The sequence below is a fragment of the Myxine glutinosa genome, chromosome 11 (assembly GCF_964187855.1).
Source record: "Myxine glutinosa chromosome 11, kmMyxGlut1.1, whole genome shotgun sequence".
NCBI lineage: Eukaryota > Metazoa > Chordata > Myxini > Myxiniformes > Myxinidae > Myxine > Myxine glutinosa.
The window spans coordinates 29,957,515-29,977,006 of NC_136271.1; the positions used below are offsets into that span (position 1 = coordinate 29,957,515).

The 19,492-nt window shown below is 41.0% G+C and overlaps 1 protein-coding gene across 1 annotated transcript in view; it reads right to left on the bottom strand.

Moving 5' to 3' along the window:
* LOC137436536 (forkhead box protein P1) overlaps positions 1–19,492 on the bottom strand; it is a 581,222-nt gene that overhangs the window by 211,135 nt on the left and 350,595 nt on the right. Inside the window, exons 11-12 of the mRNA XM_078786516.1 lie at positions 16,080–16,377; positions 14,069–14,145 (exon numbers count right to left, since the gene is read on the bottom strand). Of these exons, the coding sequence (XP_078642642.1) occupies positions 14,069–14,145; positions 16,080–16,377 (375 nt within the window). The remainder of the gene's footprint in view (positions 1–14,068; positions 14,146–16,079; positions 16,378–19,492) is intronic.

Genomic DNA, 19,492 nt, shown 5'->3' on the forward strand with positions numbered 1-19,492 from the left:
ATATCCGGATCCGATGTAGTATCATACCCTGTGTAGGGATTCAAACCCAGGCTTGCCAGCTTGGAGGGGAGTGTGTGTCCACATCGGTACAAAAGTCTGGGTCCACTTAAATCAATGCCAAGCTTTCTCATGCCACAATAAATTTCGAACAGCAATTTCTCATTATATTGAATACATTTATTCATATTCTTTAATTTATTATAATGATTAATTGACTGAAAATTTGTCTAAACAGAATAAATGAAGGGTCAATAATGCATTTGATAGAGAGTTGAAATTGATGTGAGCATTCTGAATATGCTCTGGAATGCATAACAACACTGTTGGGAAAACATTCACTCAAACATAATCTATAAAATAATTAAATCAATCCCAAACTGAGTTGGGGCATTTCTGAACGCAAAACGGGGTCACACTGATTATTGAATATACATAAAGACAGATTTGAATTTTCCTATTATAAGTGTTGTTATATTCTTATGAGTTCATTCAAATTTCTTGAATGTGCTTTTGATTTCATATTATAACAATACACAAGGAAATACAAGGATTTTTAATGCAAGTGGATGCCATTCGTCCAAGCGAGCCGTCACAATCATGCCAGCATATTAGTACCCCCCACACGCACTACTTCCAGACACCTAACAACTCAATTTTAAAACAGTTCACTGACTACTGTAACTACCCATGCAGGGAGAACATTCCTTGCATTCACCACTCTAAGTGAAAGAGTACCTCTGCTTTACTACTGTCCGAACTCTTCTTCTTTACTCTTAAAGGGTGACTCCTTGTCCTCTCAGTGCCAAATATGCTGAAAAGTTATTTTGCATTTATTTTGTCTCTACCCTTCATTATCTTGAATATCTGTCGAATCTCCTTGTAATCACCTCCTTTATATTGTAAAACAAAGTGCTGTCTCTTTTCGGCTCTCATCAAAGCTTAGTCTAGTTAGGCCTGGGATCAATGTGTAGCTGCTCTATGAGTTAAGCTCTCTTTGGAAATTATGTCCTTCCTCATATGTCGTGACCAAAGCTGTACACAATATTCCAGATGAGGCCTCACTAAATTCCTGTAGAGTTATCACCACCTCTAGATATTGAATTTGGCTCCTGCAAATGCAACATAAAACCCTGTTATTTTACCTCTGTCTGCCAGGCACTGTGCTGTCCACTGACCCCCATATCCATTACCACTCCCAGAACCTTCTCCTGTGTGATACTTTCCAAAACTGCCCCTTGCATTAATTATAATCCCTATTTTCATGATTCTTACCCAACCCCAGCAGATTACATTTCCTTGTGTTAAACCGCATCTCCCAATCTTTGCCTAATTCATTAAATTATCCACATATTCCTGAATCTGATCACCCACCTCTCTGCTGTCTACATTATCTCCAAGATTAATGCCATCTACAAATTTAGAAAGCCAATTCTTCACCCCACTGTACAAATCAATGATATAAATTAAGAATAATAATGGTCTGAGAAATGATCATTGAGGAACCCCACCATTCTTTGTTAATCGAATCGAATCGAATCTAATGCACATGCACTCAGACTTTTGTACCCAAATGGGTATGTGCGTGTGTGTGTGTATGTATGAATATATATATATATATATATATATATATATATATATATATATATATATATATATATATATATATATATATACATGAATGGAGAAGGTGGATCAGACTCAGCAACTGTTGCTAGAGTGAGATGTGCATGGAAGAAGTTTCGGGAACTGAGTGGCGTGCTGACGAGGAAGGGAGTGTCGTTGAAGCTGAAGGGAAAGGTGCACGCTGCATGTGTGAGAAGTGTTATGATTTATGGGAGCGAGACGTGGGTAATGAACGTAGAGCAGCAACGAAGGCTGGAAAGGGTGGAAATGCGAATGGTTCGATGGATGTGTGGAGTATCGTTGAGAGACAACAACAACAACAACAACATGCATTTTAAAGGCCATTTTCCCGACCAGAGCGGGGGTTAGCCTTGCCCATGGTCCCCATGACAATCTTCTCCATTTCGCCCTATTTTCTGCATTTCTCCTTGTTAACCCCCTTGCCCGCATTTCTTCTTCCACCATCTGTAGCCAGGTCTTTCTCGGTCTTCCCCGTCTTCTACTTCCTTCTACATTCATTTCCATCACTCTTCTCAACCAGTCACTTTCATCCTTCCCCAACACATGACCAAACCATCTCAACCTGTTCCTCTTCACAGCATCAATCACAGGCTCTATTCCCATCATCTTTCGCAATTCATCATTTGTCTTCCTCTCACTCAACGATACTCCGCACATCCGTCGAACCATTCGCATTTCCACCCTTTCCAACCTTCGTTGCTGCTCTACGTTCATTACCCATGTCTCGCTCCCATAAATCATAACACTTCTCACACATACAGCATACACCTTTCTCTTCAGCTTCAACGACACTCCCCTCATCATCAGCACGCCACTCAGTTCCCAAAACTTCTTCCATGCACATCTCACTCCAGCAACCGTTGCCGAGTCTGATCCACCTTCTCCATTCAGCATGTCTCCGAGGTAGCAAAATGTTTTCACACCTTCCAGCTTCACGCCGTCTCCAAAATCCAACTCAACATTTCCTCCATCTGCAGCTCCCTCTGTGCACACCTTACATTTGAATGTAACTGCCACACTGGTTAATGACCCTCTCAGACCACTACATTTTTGATGAACCCACTCAGCGCACATTGAACATTGAATGGAGTTCACTCCGACACCCTTCCTACACACAGCGCAGGGCCACTTCCCAGTTCTTTCCACCTCACCACATGCTTTACCACCTGCCATCACCTTCGTCTTTCTGATATTCACCTTCAGACCTTTTGTCTCCATACATTCCTTCCACTTGTTCATCTTTTCCTTCAGCCCATCCATACTTTCCGCAATCAACACCAGATCATCTGCATACAACAACTCCCACGGTAAACCCTCCTTTACGTTCTGAGCCAGCACCTCCATCACAGCTACAAATAGTAGTGGACTTAGTACCGACCCCTGATGCACTCCCACCTTCACCTCAAACTCACCACTGTTCCCGTCCTTCATCCTTACAGCAGTGCGCGCTCTTTTGTACATTGCCATCACCACTCTGATCAACCATTCCTCCACTCCTAACTTCCTCAATGCCCATGTCAATACTTTGCGTGGAACCCCATCGAATGCTTTCTCCAGATCAACAAACCCAAGAAACAACTTCTTCCTCTTCTCCATGTTCTTCTCCAGCAACTGCCTCACAATGAAAAGCGCGTCTGCCGTTGCTCTTCCTGGCATAAATCCAAAATGCATTTCGTCGATCTTCACTTTCTTCCTTATCCTCCTCTCCAACACCCTTTCCAATACCTTCATTCCATGCTCCAATAACTTTATCGCTCGGTACGAGCCACACTCCAGAGGGTCACCTTTCCCCTTGTATAGAGGGACGAGGGTACTCCGTTCCCAATCCACTGGAATGCTGCCTTCTTTCACCACCAGATTACAGATCTCTGTCATTCTCTTCACACCCCAACTTCCTGCTGCCTTCAACATATCTCCCACAACTCCCGTCGGCCCTCCCGCTTTTCCACTCTTCATTGCTTTTATCGCTTCTTCAACTTCCTTCTCAGTTATCTTCTCTGCCGGTCCTAAAACTGGGTTACTCTCTATGTTGCCATCCCATTCATTCTCTGTATTCAACAGCATTTCCATATATCTTTTCCATCTTCCTTTAAATCCATCTGGGTCGACAACGATTTGTCCCACTTCATCCTTCAAGCAACTCACCCCCATCACATCACACCTCTCTTTCGCTATCTGCTTTGCAATCCTGAATACTGCTTTCTGACCCTCTTCCGAATCCAAGCGTTCTCCGAACATTTTCCTACATGCCTCCTGCGCCTTTGGTACCTCTTTCTTTGCAGCCTTCCTGGCTGCCTTATAACTTTCATGCTCTGCTGTTTCTGCTCCTGAACCCTTCGCCTTCTGCCACTCCTTGAACTTCTTCCTCTTCTCATCAATCCTCTTTCCAACTGCATCATCCCACCACCATGTTTCCGAGTGCCTCGGTGGTCCTTTTGTCCATCGACATACCTCACCAACGGCTCCCAACAGACTAGCTTTCATTGACATCCAACCACTTTCAAGCTCAACCACATCATCCTTTACCCTACTCAGCCTCCCTTTCAATGCCTCCCTTACTGTCACCTCTTTCAACCTCCACACCTTCATTCTCAGTTGGTACTTCACCCGCCGAGCTCTCCTCGCACCTTTCACCCTTATGTCGCAGACAACCTAGTGGTGCTGTGAAACAGCCTCCTCCCCCGGGATCACCTTTGTGTCCCGGAGGTGCCCCCTATCTCGCCTACGCACCATCAGGTAGTCAACGGTTGTCGTCGACCCACCTGACGTGTATGTAACAAGCTTATTATCCTTTTTCTGGAACTGAGTATTACAAATCAACAAATCAGCTCCATCAGCACACTCCAAAATCCTTTCACCTTCTCCATTTCTCACACCATATCCGTAACCCCCATGAACTCCCTCAAAACCATCCATACTCCTTCCCACATGTCCATTTAGGTCTCCTCCCACCACAACAACTTCCTCATCTTTCACGTTTTCCATCAGCTTCTCTATCGCACACCAGAACTTGTCCTTCTCTTCATCGCTTTGACCAACCTGCGGAGCATATCCCGAGATGACGTTCACCAAGAGCTTTCCAATCATCATTTTCACCATCATCAACCTATCACTCACTCTAGTCACACTCACCACACTGTCTACAAACTCCTCAGAAAACAGGACACCAACACCATTCACGCCCTCCAGGCACCCTTGCCACACAAACTTGTATTTCTGTCCCTGCCTACCCTTCACCATTCTCACACCACTTCCCTTCCATCTCGTCTCTTGCACACAACATATGTCCACTCTTCTTCTGACCAATACTTCCACCACTTCTCCTGATGTCCCTGTCATTGTCCCAACATTCCATGTCCCAAACCTCAGAAACTGATCTCCACTTCGGGTTGTACCCTGCCCATATGTAGTTGTAATTGTCATGGTTCTCTTTTTGAGGCAATGTTTTTATGGCTGGATGCCCTTCCTGACGCCAACCCTCTTAGTCCTCTCTTACGACACGCAGGGATACGGTGTACCCATTCTAACCAGGGTACACACTGGGAAACGTTTAAAACATGGAAATTCTGGGGGGGGGGGGGGGGGGGGGGGGAGGGGGGGACGGCGGCGTCAGGCATCACGGCTGCTGTTTAAACATATTCCAACAATATCCAAACAAAACCATGAAAACCATGAAAAACAATCTGGGAAAAGTCTCGAGGCGAGAACGTGGATTTGAGAAAGAAGGAGCAGAGGCGGAATCAAAACGAGATACAGGGGGCGGGGCACAAGTCGAGACGAGGAGGAGAGCGAACAAGCACGTGTCCGGGAGGAGAGAAAGAATCAATGTAGAATTCTTTGTCTATCCATTTGTCCTGTTAAAAAAAAAAAAAAAAAAAAAAAAAAAAAAAAAAAACGCCGGACAAAGGGTAAGATGCCCGCGAGAGGCAGGGGGGAGAAAAGAAAATCAAAGAAACAAGCAAATACTATGAAGGAAAGAACTTACACTCACAAAACACCGACGGGGGGAAGGGAGCCCGGAAAGACCAGGCCGCGCACGAGGCGCGAATAAAAAACGACCAATCACACACAAATCCGCAACAACCACAAAACCAAAACTAAACAGAAACACACAACAAAACAACCAGCGGAAACCCGACAAAGACACGAATGCGAAAACACTCAAACTTCGATGCCGTGGAGAGATCGAAGCAAGCCTCGTCGCCCGATGGACCGGAAGTCGTTGAGAGAGAGGAAGACAAATGATGAATTGCGAAAAATGATGGGAATAGAGCCTGTGATTGATGTTGTGAAGAGGAACAGGTTGAGATGGTTTGGTCATGTGTTGAGGAAGGATGAATGTGACTGGTTGAGAAGAGTGATGGAAATGAATGTAGAAGGAAGCAGAGGACGGGGAAGACCGAGAAAGACTTGGCTAAAGATGGTGGAAGAATAAATGCAGGCAAGGGGGTTAACAAGGAGAGATGCAGAAAATAGGGCAAGATGGAGAACATTGTCATGGGGACCGCAAGGCTAACCCCCGCTCTCGCAGGGAAAATGGCCTTAAAATGCCTGTTGTGTTGTTGTTGTATCTACATATAGATATAATAAACATGTGTACCTCCATTAATGTATTCTCTGGCAACAAAGCTCCTTCAAAGTGAAGTCTATCCTTCCCCCTTTATTTTGGTTTTTAAAAATGAAGAAAAGCTCAAGTATCCCTGCAAAAATGCAGCCCATTCCGTGAAAACGCAGCATCGCAGCCTTTTGTTTACATTTTCAGCCAATCAGCATGAAGCATCACCAGTTTCATCCTCCAAACTGCAATATATCTTGTGGCTTGGGTTCGGGTATCTTATCATTCACATTTTCTGTACTGATAAAGTGAATTACCAGCTCCGCCAATGTCGGCCAAATGGCCATTGGGTGATAGTGATCCTAGTGTTCCTAAAAATAAGAGACAATCCATCTCGCTGGATGTGAAAATGCAAGCAATACGGTCAGTTCAGACAGGTGATAAGAGGTGTGACGTGATGCTGTGGTTGAGGCAGTGTAAAAGCTTCAGTTCAAACCAAAAGTACTTCAACTGCGAAGAAGTTAACACACAAAAGGCGCAGTATAATGGAAAATATGGAGAACAATGTTGTGTATTTGGGTGGAAGATATGACTCAGCGTCATATACCACCCAGCAAGAGGCTGACATTATGGAAAAAAAGCACAAACTCTTTTTGAGCAAGTGAAGTCTGAAGAAGGTCAACGGCGGCATTTGCTGCCGGCTAAGGTTGGTTCGAGAAATTTTAAAAATGAATGAAAATTCACAGCGTTTGTATCTCAGGTGAAGCAACAAGAGCTGATTCCAGGCAGCACGAGAGATTTCCGCTGCAGCCAGCACCATCATAGAAGAAGGTAAATAACCCCCCCTCCCCCCCAATTTCGTGTTCAATGTAGATGAGATTTGGCTTTTCTGGAAAAAAACAAAACTCTAGAACCTTCATTTCAGAAGTGGAGAAACGCAAATTGCTTTAAGGCTGCCAGGGATCCCCTTGCCTTCTTGTTGGTGGCAATGCATGAGGTGATTTAAAATTGAATCCCTTGTCGTCTACAATTCTCAGACACCAAGGGCAATGAAAAAGTTCTCAAAATTTCATTTGCCAGTTATCTGCATGACAAATAAAATGGCTTGGGTGACAATGGATAATTTTCATGACTGATTCATCAGCCATTTCTCTCCAGCTGTCGGGCATTATTGTCGAGAAAATGGGCTTGAACCAAAACATTGTTGATTTTAGATAGCTAGCAACGGTACAGGGCTTCAATTGGGAGGCCCAAATGAAAAGGCAAAATATCAGAAATTTAAGGGTTTTTTTATTTTAAAGATTTATATAAACATCCGTTAAATCATATCACACGCAAATCATCAAAATCTAAACAGTATTTGTAGAATTTCAATAATAGCCACGTCACTGTTCATATCGGCAAATATGATTCCATCGTGTTTGGAAAAACTGGAAAATTTGAAAAATTGGAAAACAATATAGCCTATTTTACTCCAGGGGGTCCCAGGTTTACCCACCCAAAATTTCGTTGCGATCGGTTCAGCCGTTTTTGTGGTACGTGGGAACAGACGGACAGACAGACATTTGGTGAATTATAGTAAGATGCCCCAGGTTACACTGAGAACATTGGGAATTTACAGACACTCCTACAAGTTGAAATTGTCTTCCTTCCATCAAACGTCGTTTCATCAGCCAATGAATCAAGGGGCCATTGCGACCTTTAACGCTTACTATCTGAAGTGCACATTTCGAATGCTCATAAAGGCAAGTGATGGACGGTACCAATCAATTAAAGATTTCTGGAAATCTTTTCATATAATGAAGGCAATTGAAAACATCAAAGAAGGATGGAAAGAAGTGACATCCAACTGCATGAATGGTGTGTGGTGTATGCTGTGGCCAGATGTCATCAATGACTTTGTTGTGATGCCAGCATCTGAGATCTGAGATGAGATGTTTGCATCTGAGATGCCAGCAATCAAAAAATATGTTGGTCAGATGGCACAGGATGTAGGATTCAATGAAGTAGACATAGATGATGTGTAGGAGCTTCACGAATCTCACAGTGAGTTACCTACTAATGAGGAGTTGCAAGAGCTGGCAGAGCAGCGGGAGGCAGATTACGATGATGACACACCGGCTCGAAAAGTGCTAACTACGATATTTTTTTTTGAGAATCTCACAAGGATTGTTGTTGCAATGGAGGGTTCCTCAGAAAATGATCCAGATTATGAATCTAGCAGTGCTCTCATGAGAGCTGTGCTGTGAGAAATGTCCTGCTATTGTGAAATGCTTCAAGAAAGAAAGAAGGCAAGACGGTCTACCCTTGATGCCTTCTTTCGTGTGAAATCATTTACCCCTCATCCGCAAGAGGCAGAGCCAGGTCTGTCAACCCGGAAACCTTCCCACCAGTAGCGAATGCCACCCACCATTTCCAAGATGGAGCGAAGGCAGCAGTGGTAATCAAAGCAATGCAAGCTCCGATAAAAGTCACTGGTAGATGTAATTCAATGTTTTTACGGCATAGCCCATAGAGCAAAGCCCTCAAGAACAGTGTATGTCCGTCCGTATGTATGTATGTCCCCTCAAACATATACCAATCAGAGCTGAGGATCTGGTCACAAGACAGGGTGATGTGATTACGTCTGATGTCATTACGGCGGTACGGCGGCTGACTCTCCACACTCCGGCATTTAGATTCCAATTTCATTAAGGCCAAACATATCGTCGAACCTGTCATATATCACAATCGCCATGCTCTCCCTTCACGTTTCTCATTCAGTGTGAAACACAAACAAAGCGATTGTTAAAATGACCATCAAATATCAAAAGCATCGGCGTTACGGCTCTTGCAACAATACGGTACGTATAGGCCTTAGGCTTCATGCCTCATCTTTGGGCCGCTTCAGACAAATTAAGCCCAGGTTTCTTAATACAGTAGTGTATCATTTCAGTGGTATCATTTTCGTAATAGTAATAATAATAATATATTAAATATCACCATAACACTTTAATCCCAATGTCATGAATAAAAAGTTAATAGATTGAAGCAGTGTATGGTTCATGAATCAATGATAAGCGGTGTACGGTATGAACAACCACGGAAGTAAGGAATTCGCCTCGGTTTTTTGATAGTGATATCATTTTCGAAATAATGAAACGTTAATATTATAGTAAATCTGATCGTAACACCAAGCAGGAAGGGTCATTCCTCTTTGGGTATATAGATTACAGTCAATCTATGGTCGATTGGTCGGGTCTCAAGAACATTGGGTGTGTGTTCATTTACCAAGTTTCTTGTGCAGAGATCGCCAAGTGGTTTTCACTTTTGAGCAAGCACTCCATTCAAAACCGTTAAGGAACGGCTGGCTTGGCAAGCGCAAGATAGCTGCTTGGTAAATGAGTACAACCCGGTCTTCCTCCCTTTCAGTTTTGTGTGAAACAGCAGGAAAAGTGGGTTTCATTGGTGCTTGTCAAAACAAAACCTTACTTGGTGGGTTTCAAAAGGCCCCTAGGAAAAACGCTACTTTAGCTGCAGGGTCACGTTATTTACCCAACCCTTGTGGGGTATATAGATTACAGTAGATCTTCGCTCAGTTCTGTAACACTTACCTCACGGATGTCGAGATTCCTCAAAATGTATTTGTTTAATGTTATAAACAGCATTAGCAACTGTTTAAAAAGGTAATAATATGTTTGTGGTTTATAATATTTTACAAGCCCGGCTACGCCGCTGTTAGGCTTATGGTCTTGTTTTATTAGTCATATACATATTGCACAGTATGTGCAGTATAACAAATTACTGGAACGTATCCCCATTCACTACCGATGGCAATGGAGTTTCCGACAACGAAGTGGATGCCAAGAATGCATCTACTTCGTTAATCCTTTGAGTAAGGATGACGTCTAGTGCCGCAACCTGCGAAAAGGTTTTGTGTACGGATGACGTTAACACCCTTGTCCAAAGTCGATGCAACGTCATCGACTATACCTATAAATAGATCGTCAGTACGTGGTTGCATTCCCGTACCAAAATGCCAAATTAATCCTGTACCGGGGGTATTTTTATAAAAAAAATTTTTTCCCGTACTCAAAGGGTTAACGGAGGTTTACCGATACGTATATATATATATACTGTATATATATATATATGTATGTATATATATATATATATATATATATATATATATATATATATATATATATATATATATATATATATATTAGGATATCTGTGGGGAATAAGCTAAGTTTAGTAATTTTTTGAAGCTTTTTTTGTTTTGTTCCACTGCAAACCAAAGAAATACATATGTTGATTCCAAAAGATTTTTTAATCTCAAGAATTTTATATATATATATATATATATATATATATATATATATATATATATATATATATATATATTTATATATTTATATATATATATATATATATATATATATATATATATATATATATATATATATATATATATATATATATATATATATATATATATATATATATAATATATATATATTTACAGTGGTGGCAAAAAATATTGGCACCCTTGCACTTTTTTCAACAATGCACCATTTCTTCCAGAAAATTCTTGAGATTAAAAAATCTTTTGGAATCAACATATGTATTTCTTTGGTTTGCAGTGGAACAAAACAAAAAAAGCTTAAAAAATTACTAAACTTAGCTTATTCCCCACAGATATCCTAAAATGGCCCGGAAAATATTATTGGCACATTTTAGAAATTGTTAGAAATAATTATATTTCAAGCAGGTGATTCTCCTTTACTTTGGAATTGAATTCACCTGTGGTGAGTTGCAGGTGCCTGAAATATAAAAACCACTCATTCAACCAGTTTGAATAGAGAAAAGGAGTCATTCTGCTGTTTTGTGTCACTGTGTGCTCCGCAACGAGCATAGACAAAAGAAAGAAAACAAGAGAATTGTCTGAGGAGGTCAGACACAAGATTGTAGCCAAGCACGGACAGTCTCAAGGCTACACGTCCATCTTCAGAAATATTGATGTTCCTGTGTCCACCGTACGAAATGCTATCAGGAAGTTTAAGGCCCATGGCACTTGTAGCCAACCTCCCTGGACGGCCGCAAGAGAAAGCTTGATTGAAGATTGCAGCGAAGGATTGTTCGAATGGTGGAGAAAGCACCTCGATCAACTGCCAAACAGATTCAAGCTGACCTTCAGACACAAGGTACAACAGTTTCAACTCGCACCATCCGTCGCCAACTCAATGAAAGGGGGTTCTATGGTGGGAGACCCAGGAGGAACCCACTGCTAAGAAAGCCCGACAGGAATTTTCCAAAACACACCTGAACAAGATAAAATCATTCTGGGACAATGTCCTGTGGACAGACAAGACCAAATTAGAGCTCTTTTGTAAAGCACATCATCTCTATGTTTACAGAAAACAAAATGAAGCCTTCAAAGAAAAGAACACCTTCCCTACAGTCAAACATGGAGGAGGTTCAGTGATGGTTTGGGGTTGCTGTGCTGCCTCTGGCACTGGGTGCCTTGAATGTGTGCATGGCATCATTAAATCAGGAGACTACCAAGGCATTTTGGAGCGCAATTTTCAACCTAGCGTCAGAAAGCTGGGTCATCGTCGAATGTCTTGGGTGTTGCAACAGGACAATGACCCCAAACACACTTCAAAAAGCACCCAGGAATGGTTCAAGGCAAAACGCTGGACTGTTCTGAAGTCGCCAGCAATGAGTCCAGATCTAAATCCCATTGCATACCTGTGGGGAGATCTGAAAACAGCAGTTGGGAGAAGGCACCCTTCAAATCTGGGAGAACTAGAGCAGTTTGCACAAGAAGAGTGGGCCAAACTGTGGGTAGAGAGGTGGAGGAAGCTCATCCATGGCTAGAGGAAGCGCTTGACTGCAGTTATTTTGTCCAAAGACTGTGCTGCCAAATATTAAGTCGAGGGTGTCAATAATTTTGTCAATGCCATTTATTTTTATTTTCTGATTTAAAAGGATATATTAAGTTCTGAATCAAAAACAAAGGTTTTGTAATATTAACAGTGAAATAAAGAATTGTGGAGACCAAATACTTTTGTCAATTTCAACTTATTTTTGGAGAAAATTGTGAGTTCTTTGAAAAAAGCGCAAGGGTGCCAATATTTTTTGGCCACGACTGTATATATATATATATATATATATATATATATATATATATATATATATATATATATATATATATATATATATATATATATATATATATATATATGTTTTTGTTTTTTTTGAGAAAGAGGGGAGCTTCCATCCATAAAGTAAAACTAGATCTACTCTGCAAATTTGAGCAAATAAGCAAGAACAGACCCGGTCTGAGGCGACATTTCACCCGCTTCACAGCAGGCGTCTTCAGGCCAATAGATAATAGGCTTCTATTTCTGCCTTCATAACAGGCTTCTATTTTCGTGGTGGTGAGGAATAAATTATTGTGGTGGTGAGGAATAAATTATTGTGGTGGTGAGGATATACATTGTGGTGGTGAGGCTGTGAGGATATACATACATACATACATACACATATATATATATATATATATATATATATATATATATATATATATATATATATATATATATATATATATATATATATCTATCTATAATTCCAGTAATCTCTGTCTGTCTGTCTGTACGTCTGTACGTTTGTCTGTGACCGCTGTTTCTCGACAACCACGGGTCCGATATACTTTAAACTTGCCAGGTATATTGCTGGGGACCCGAGGATGTGCCTTTTCAAGGTTTCATATTAATCGGACAATTACTTACCGAGCTATGTCCAAAAAACGATTCAACCAATCAGAGAGCAGCGAACGATCGCGTGTGCCGAACGTGGCGGACACACTCTGCCTCGGATGGCACATTTGAGAGCGTATTCATTTATTTCACGTTTGCAAACTATGTTGGCGTTAAACTATGTTTTAAAACTAATAAAACCGAATTTGCGATTCATTCGCTTTCCTGCGCGTTTGTGCACGCGATGGCGATTTCTTTACCAAACTCCGGAAGCCGTTCGCTTTGGACCAAACCATTGCATGTAAATAGAGGGGGGGGGGGATTGTCACCGTACTCGCAAGCCGTTCGCTTTGGACCAAACCATTGCATGTAAATAGAGGGGGGGGATATAATTTTAGATATAGATATAGTACGGGCAATGCCCTAGTATAGAACAAACAGGGATAAATTCCTTTGCGGGGCTAGTTTGAATAAATTCTGACTCAACCCGGGATTCGAACCCAAGAACCTCACTTACGCGGTGACAGCCCACTGAGCTATTGAATCTTCAGGATATCCTCAGAAATTTCTCACACTAACACTGCAAGCTTTATAATGGCCGATGTCTTACATGCCTGCTAGGCAGACTCCGAATGTGAGTGTATGTATATACAGTATATATATATATAATTATATATATATATATATATATATATATATATATATATATATATATATATATATATATATATATATATATATATATACATATATACACATATATAGTATTGGCTGTGTAATAGTGTTGCCCCAAAACTCACAAAATCTCCACCACAGGGGGAACAAATAGTATTTGCCCTTGTCCAAGCACTTGTGGTTACAAGACAGGAAAAGTGCATCAACATATGACACCACAAACATGAACAGTATTATGTTGTGCTTGTTAACAAATCTCTTTTTGCCTGCTTCCGAATAATAGACAGATGTGTATGATCTATTGATTGTCTTTGTGTCAGCATTTATGTTGTTTCTATACGCAAGACAAAATAATTGTGTGAATCAATGCTACAAAAAGTTTTCATACATTACAACAGCAAAAGGAAGGAAAAAAAAGAGAAGATTGACGGCGATGTTGTCTGCTTACCTGTCGTATCAGTGCAGCGTAGGTGAATGGTGGCCTGACTTCAGCATTTGTATAGAACTCATAGTTCTGCGCAAGGTCTAGAAAATAAAGTCACAAAAGATTATATGCTGCTATGTTAATATAACAAGTACTTTTTTTTGCATATCCACATTGTTTAATGCATAAAGAAAACGTAAATGCATAAACACGTATTATGCCCAACAAATTCACCGTGAGTAAATTGTCATTACTTAAGGTATGATTAGGTAAAGTTACCTAACCATAACTATGCATCTACAACATGCAGCACATTTAATAAAAGCAAAATCAAAATGCTTACAAAGTTTCACTTCAAAGTAGCAGTGATTATTCGTGGATAGTATGAATAGCAAAGAATAACTTTACAAAACGCCAACGTGCATCCAAAGCAAAGATGTACTCCACACGTTTCAAAATTGCGAAACTAAAATCAGTGAGTGGGTTGTGCAGAGAATGGGTGGTGGCTAGGATATCGTGAAAATTGAGGAATTACATTAAAAAAATTATCCCTGCATACGTTTGCGAGATGTGAGAATTGCCACCAAGAAGTGGGGTGCGTGCTGTTTTGGGAGAATGTCTTAAAGGTGAGTTGTCACTCTCAATGTACATCTTTGCTGTGCAATTGCAGCTACACTGATGTCATTCACTTCTGCGTGTAACCATTCTGCCTCATGGGTTTCCTTCACTCCCATTTTTTATTAAATATTTTCCGCTTTCAAATCTCTGGAGACTAATCAAGGATAGCTTGAAGAAAATAAAGTTTTGGATACGCAGAAATGCTTTCTGGAAAAAAAAGTGGAACAGACAATATATAGTAAAAAATAAAGTTTGCCATCTGCGCTCAGAACCAGAAAGTTTTTATCCTTTATTATATTTTTTTCTGCTGCTGCAGTTAAATTCCCAGAGCTTGACCTGGCAAGTTTCTATAGGCAATGCAGAACAAAGAACCATGGAGGATGGAGGGTGTAGGGTAACAATGACAAAAGAGATTCAAGGATGTGTTGGAAAAGCACAGCCTTGCTCAAGACTTTGGGGCAAGGTCTTGCACTGGCTTCCACCCAGTGGCAACACTTTCACATCTTGACTTCTGATTTCCAAATGAACTGTAGACAGCACAAGAGCGTGCACTGAACATGGGAGGGAAAGGAAAGTGGAAACTTCCATTCAAAACCCCATAGAGACCTTGCCTGTAGACATCATACCATAAGGGTACTTGTGTTTAGCCTTTATTCACAATAGCAGTGAAGAACCCAAACACATCGTATTTTCCCTAAAGGCCATTGAACAGTGTGTTTCAGTCATTGGAAAGTCAATTGTACTCTCATTTTGCACAAAGACAAGCTTAAAGGCAAAAATGATGAAGCAAAATCATTGAAAATATACTTCTTTCTTCTGGTTTTTGCTGTAATCTTGAAAAAATATGTTTCCCAATTGCTTAAATCTGCCTTAGCTACTAACATCGTTATTTAACATTTTGTTAGGCCTGTATATTGAACACGACGGAAGTTTCTTGGCAAAGGCAAATAAAACAAGAAGCAAAAAGTGAAAACCAACAATTGCACAACAATAAACAACAATAAAATAATGCACAATGCTTTATGAACAATGCTTCAATAAAGAGTAAATATTACATGTTTTAATTTAATTAAATATCAGGATATTCTATAACAATGAAATATTCAATCTTTTTAAAGATTTATTTTTTGGGTTTCATCGCATCATTTTGCAATTGTCGAAATGAGACACAAGTAAATGATGGGAATAGGGCTTCAGAAAAATGAAAGGTTTTATTTTACTAATTTCCTAAATATTTACTTTTATATGACACAGTACCAGCACAGAGTGAAAGTCTTTCATGATTTAAAATGTTTATCCATTAGTACATTGATAACAAACACACTGGATTTGTTACTCAAGATACAGTTGACCTTGTTTGCTCAATAAAAGAGTTTGTGCATTATTTCATGCCAGTTTTCAAATATGATGAACCTACCGGCGCCAACGGGGATGCTGTATTTGTCGGAGTGACGACGGCGAATGGGCGTTAGTCCTGCAGTATGAGGATGTGTCTGCACCCCCGCAGTTGGCGTGAGAATAGGTGGGAAAGGAGGAGGATGTGAGGCATGTCCCATGTTAGATACCAATGGACCCAAAGGGTTTGAGGTGAGTGCCGTTGGGGCTGGTGTAGGGGTGCTGGGGGTCTGAGGCAGCCCTTGTGCCGCCTGCAGTCGCGACGTGCCATCCGTCAGTGCACAGCTCTTGGACAATGTAACTGCCGACACTAAGTTGAGCTGCCAGCATGAGAGGGCAAGCAGTGAACAAAGAAGATCAAAAAGCTGAATCTTATATACATTGCACTTCATGATCCAAATATTGGCATCGCCATTGAAATCAGAGGAAAATGGCAATGAGAAAGAGAGGGACAGAGAGAGAGAGGTATAAAGTAAGAAATTAATTAAAGAAGAGAGAGAGAGAGAGAGAGAGACAGAGACAGAGACAGAGACAGAGACAGAGACAGAACACAGAACACAGATGGAAACTAGAACAGCACTCAGTAGAAAGTATACCTTCAGTAGGGAGCATACCTCCACCTGGTTTGCCATATCACTCAATGGTGAAGAATCACTTTAAAAATTCTACTAGCTGGATCCGGATCCAGATCTTCACCAAAATTGAAGACACTTCCTTGTCACACACACAACCTGTCCAACAAGTTTCGTCTCAAGTCCATCCATAACTTTCTGAGATATCCTGCTATGTATCGTTTTTAGCCCTATCTCCCAAGGGTGAAGAATCACTTACAAAATTAAATAATGCTCATATCCCAATCCATATTCAGATCTTCACCAAAATCGCATCTATTTGTCCTTGTCAGACATCCAACCGGTCCACCAAGTTTCGTCCAAAACCGTCCACAACTTTTTGAGATATCCTGCTATGTATCGTTTTTGGCCCTATCTCCCAATGGTGAAGAATCACTTTTAAAATTCTAGTAGCCGGATCCGAATCCGGATCTACACCAAAATCGAATCATTTCGTCACATGCGCTACATCTCTGCCAAATTTCGTCCGAATACGTCCCCAACTTTTTGAGAAATCTTGTTCACAAAAAAACGGACAAACGGACAGACAAACAGACGGGTGAAAACATAACCTCCATCCACCTTTGGTGGCGGAGGTAATTACTGCATTTTATCTGCTGAGGTGATGTGCGGACTGACTTAAGAAGCGTGATCATAATCAATGAAACCTTCAGGATATTTAAAAACAGAGACCACATGATATCGAGCTTATTCCTATTTTTAATTGGTTTATGTTTTATACTTTAATGTATGTTTATAGCATCAACTTGCTGTAAAACAAAAATGATCAAGATGTCAATGACAACTTAATGAAATGATCCCTGTATTTTCGCACATGTGAAGCATGAAATCAAAGGCTTTGAGAAGATTGCAGTGCTCTTCCTAAAATGCAATTGATCCCTTGTGAGTCTCCAATCGGGTGGAAAATGTCACACTGGCCTCTTCTCCCAATTCTACCACCGGGACAGCAGATTGAACCGCAGTAAATATTCTAACTGCTGAGTGCTGCCATTGCATCAGAATTTCTTAAAATCCACTTTCACCTTTCTCCATATTCTCCATATTCTGCAGCTCCAAACAGCACCTTAGTCATCCATCCAACAAGCCACAGCTGCAGCGCATTCCACCCCTCCCAAACCTACCTGCTCCAACTCCCCCTCCTCCTTCGAGCCCACAACACCGAAGCCCCAACACTCACTCTCGAAGCCCGCCAGCCACCTCATGCAAAACTCATTTTAATTGGAAAATTAGCCAGAGGGTCCTTTGGACCATCCAATTAGGAGGAGAGCACAGGGCGGAGAGATGAAGAGCAATATCTTGGCCGTCACTTTCACACCGGTGGACGGGTTAAGCGATTGCTCGGAAATGTCACATTTGTGGGGAGCGATGTAAGGTCTGTTAGCGACGGTGATCATTATCGGTGAAAATTATGAATGCACGGAGGCACATTTGATGTGGAGGATGGGTGGAGTGTGAAAGCAGGCAGGAAGTAAAAAAAAAAAAAGGTCCCTCTTCTTGTGAAGCTCTCTGGCCAGGCCTGCATCTCAAAGGCGAGTGCACTTTGTAAAGAGTATGGTGATTTCATCAGTGACATATTTACTCCTCGCTGTTTGAGAATAAATAGCTTCTAAACTGCCAGTTATGGGAATAAGCAGAGGTCACTGATTGCTTCTGCAGTAGTTTTAATAAGGCCTTAATGTTTTCACAGCAATGAAGATGAAAAGTTGTGGAACAAAGCGATCTCGTGAATACTAAAATGCTTTCTGAACCACCGCCTGCTTTGAGCAAGCAACAGGATGGGGGAAAAAAACTCTTTTCGTGGATTTTTGCGCATGCGTATAATAATACCTTGTGAGTATTGGGACAACAGGAAAATATGCAGGTCATAAATTCGCACCAATTAATTTGATTTGTAATAAAGTGTAACTGTCGCTAACACTTTCCATCAAATATTGGTAGAAGGTAGAATTTTTTGGAACAATTCCTCCTTAAATAAAAAGTGGATCTCAAGCTGATGGTTTAAAAGTTTTTTTTTTTTTTTTTAAGGAGCGAGGCTCATGGAAGAGCAAGGTAGAACTGATAGTGGGACAAACATCAAGAGAATGAACGAATATGAAAAAAAAAGAGGTGAGGGAAAAATTGGGGGTAATAAAGATCATGGGTCAGAATTGGGTACGTGGCGGGTTTAGATTGGGTACGTGGCGTATTCTAAACCCCGGTTTAGAATAGGTACACCATATCCCTGCATGTCGTAAGAGGCGACTCAAAGGGTTGGCGTCAGGAAGGGCATCCGGCCATAAAAACATTGCCTCAAAAATAGAACCATGCCAATTTGGAGAAGATTGTCATGGGGACCGCAAGGCTGGCCCCCGCTCTTGCAGGGAAAATGGCCTTAAAATGCCTGTTGTTGTTGTTTTGGTCAGAATTGGGGATGGCAAGAAATGGTGGTACACTGTTTGCTTTAAGTCCTGGTGGGAACGGTGAGACAGAACAGTCTCCGGAAGATGGTCCCATAGACGTAACAAGCGAGAAAAAAAAGAGTTGAGGTGTGCACTGTGCAGCCATCCTGGAAATCTCAAAAATACCCCAAATAAAAAAACTTCCAAAAAATTCTCATCACATCATTTTCAAAAAAGACCCAAATCCCAAAAGACCCAAATTTCAAATCCAAAAAATTACACAGTTTCTGTCTAACGTGGGGCAGTAAGACAGATCATAAGGCACAAGATGTTTTGCAGCATTAAATAAATATATGCACATGCAGGTTGGGAGAGTTAGTTTAAAGTTTGGGTGTATGGCCCAATACCCTTGGTATTGCATGTTG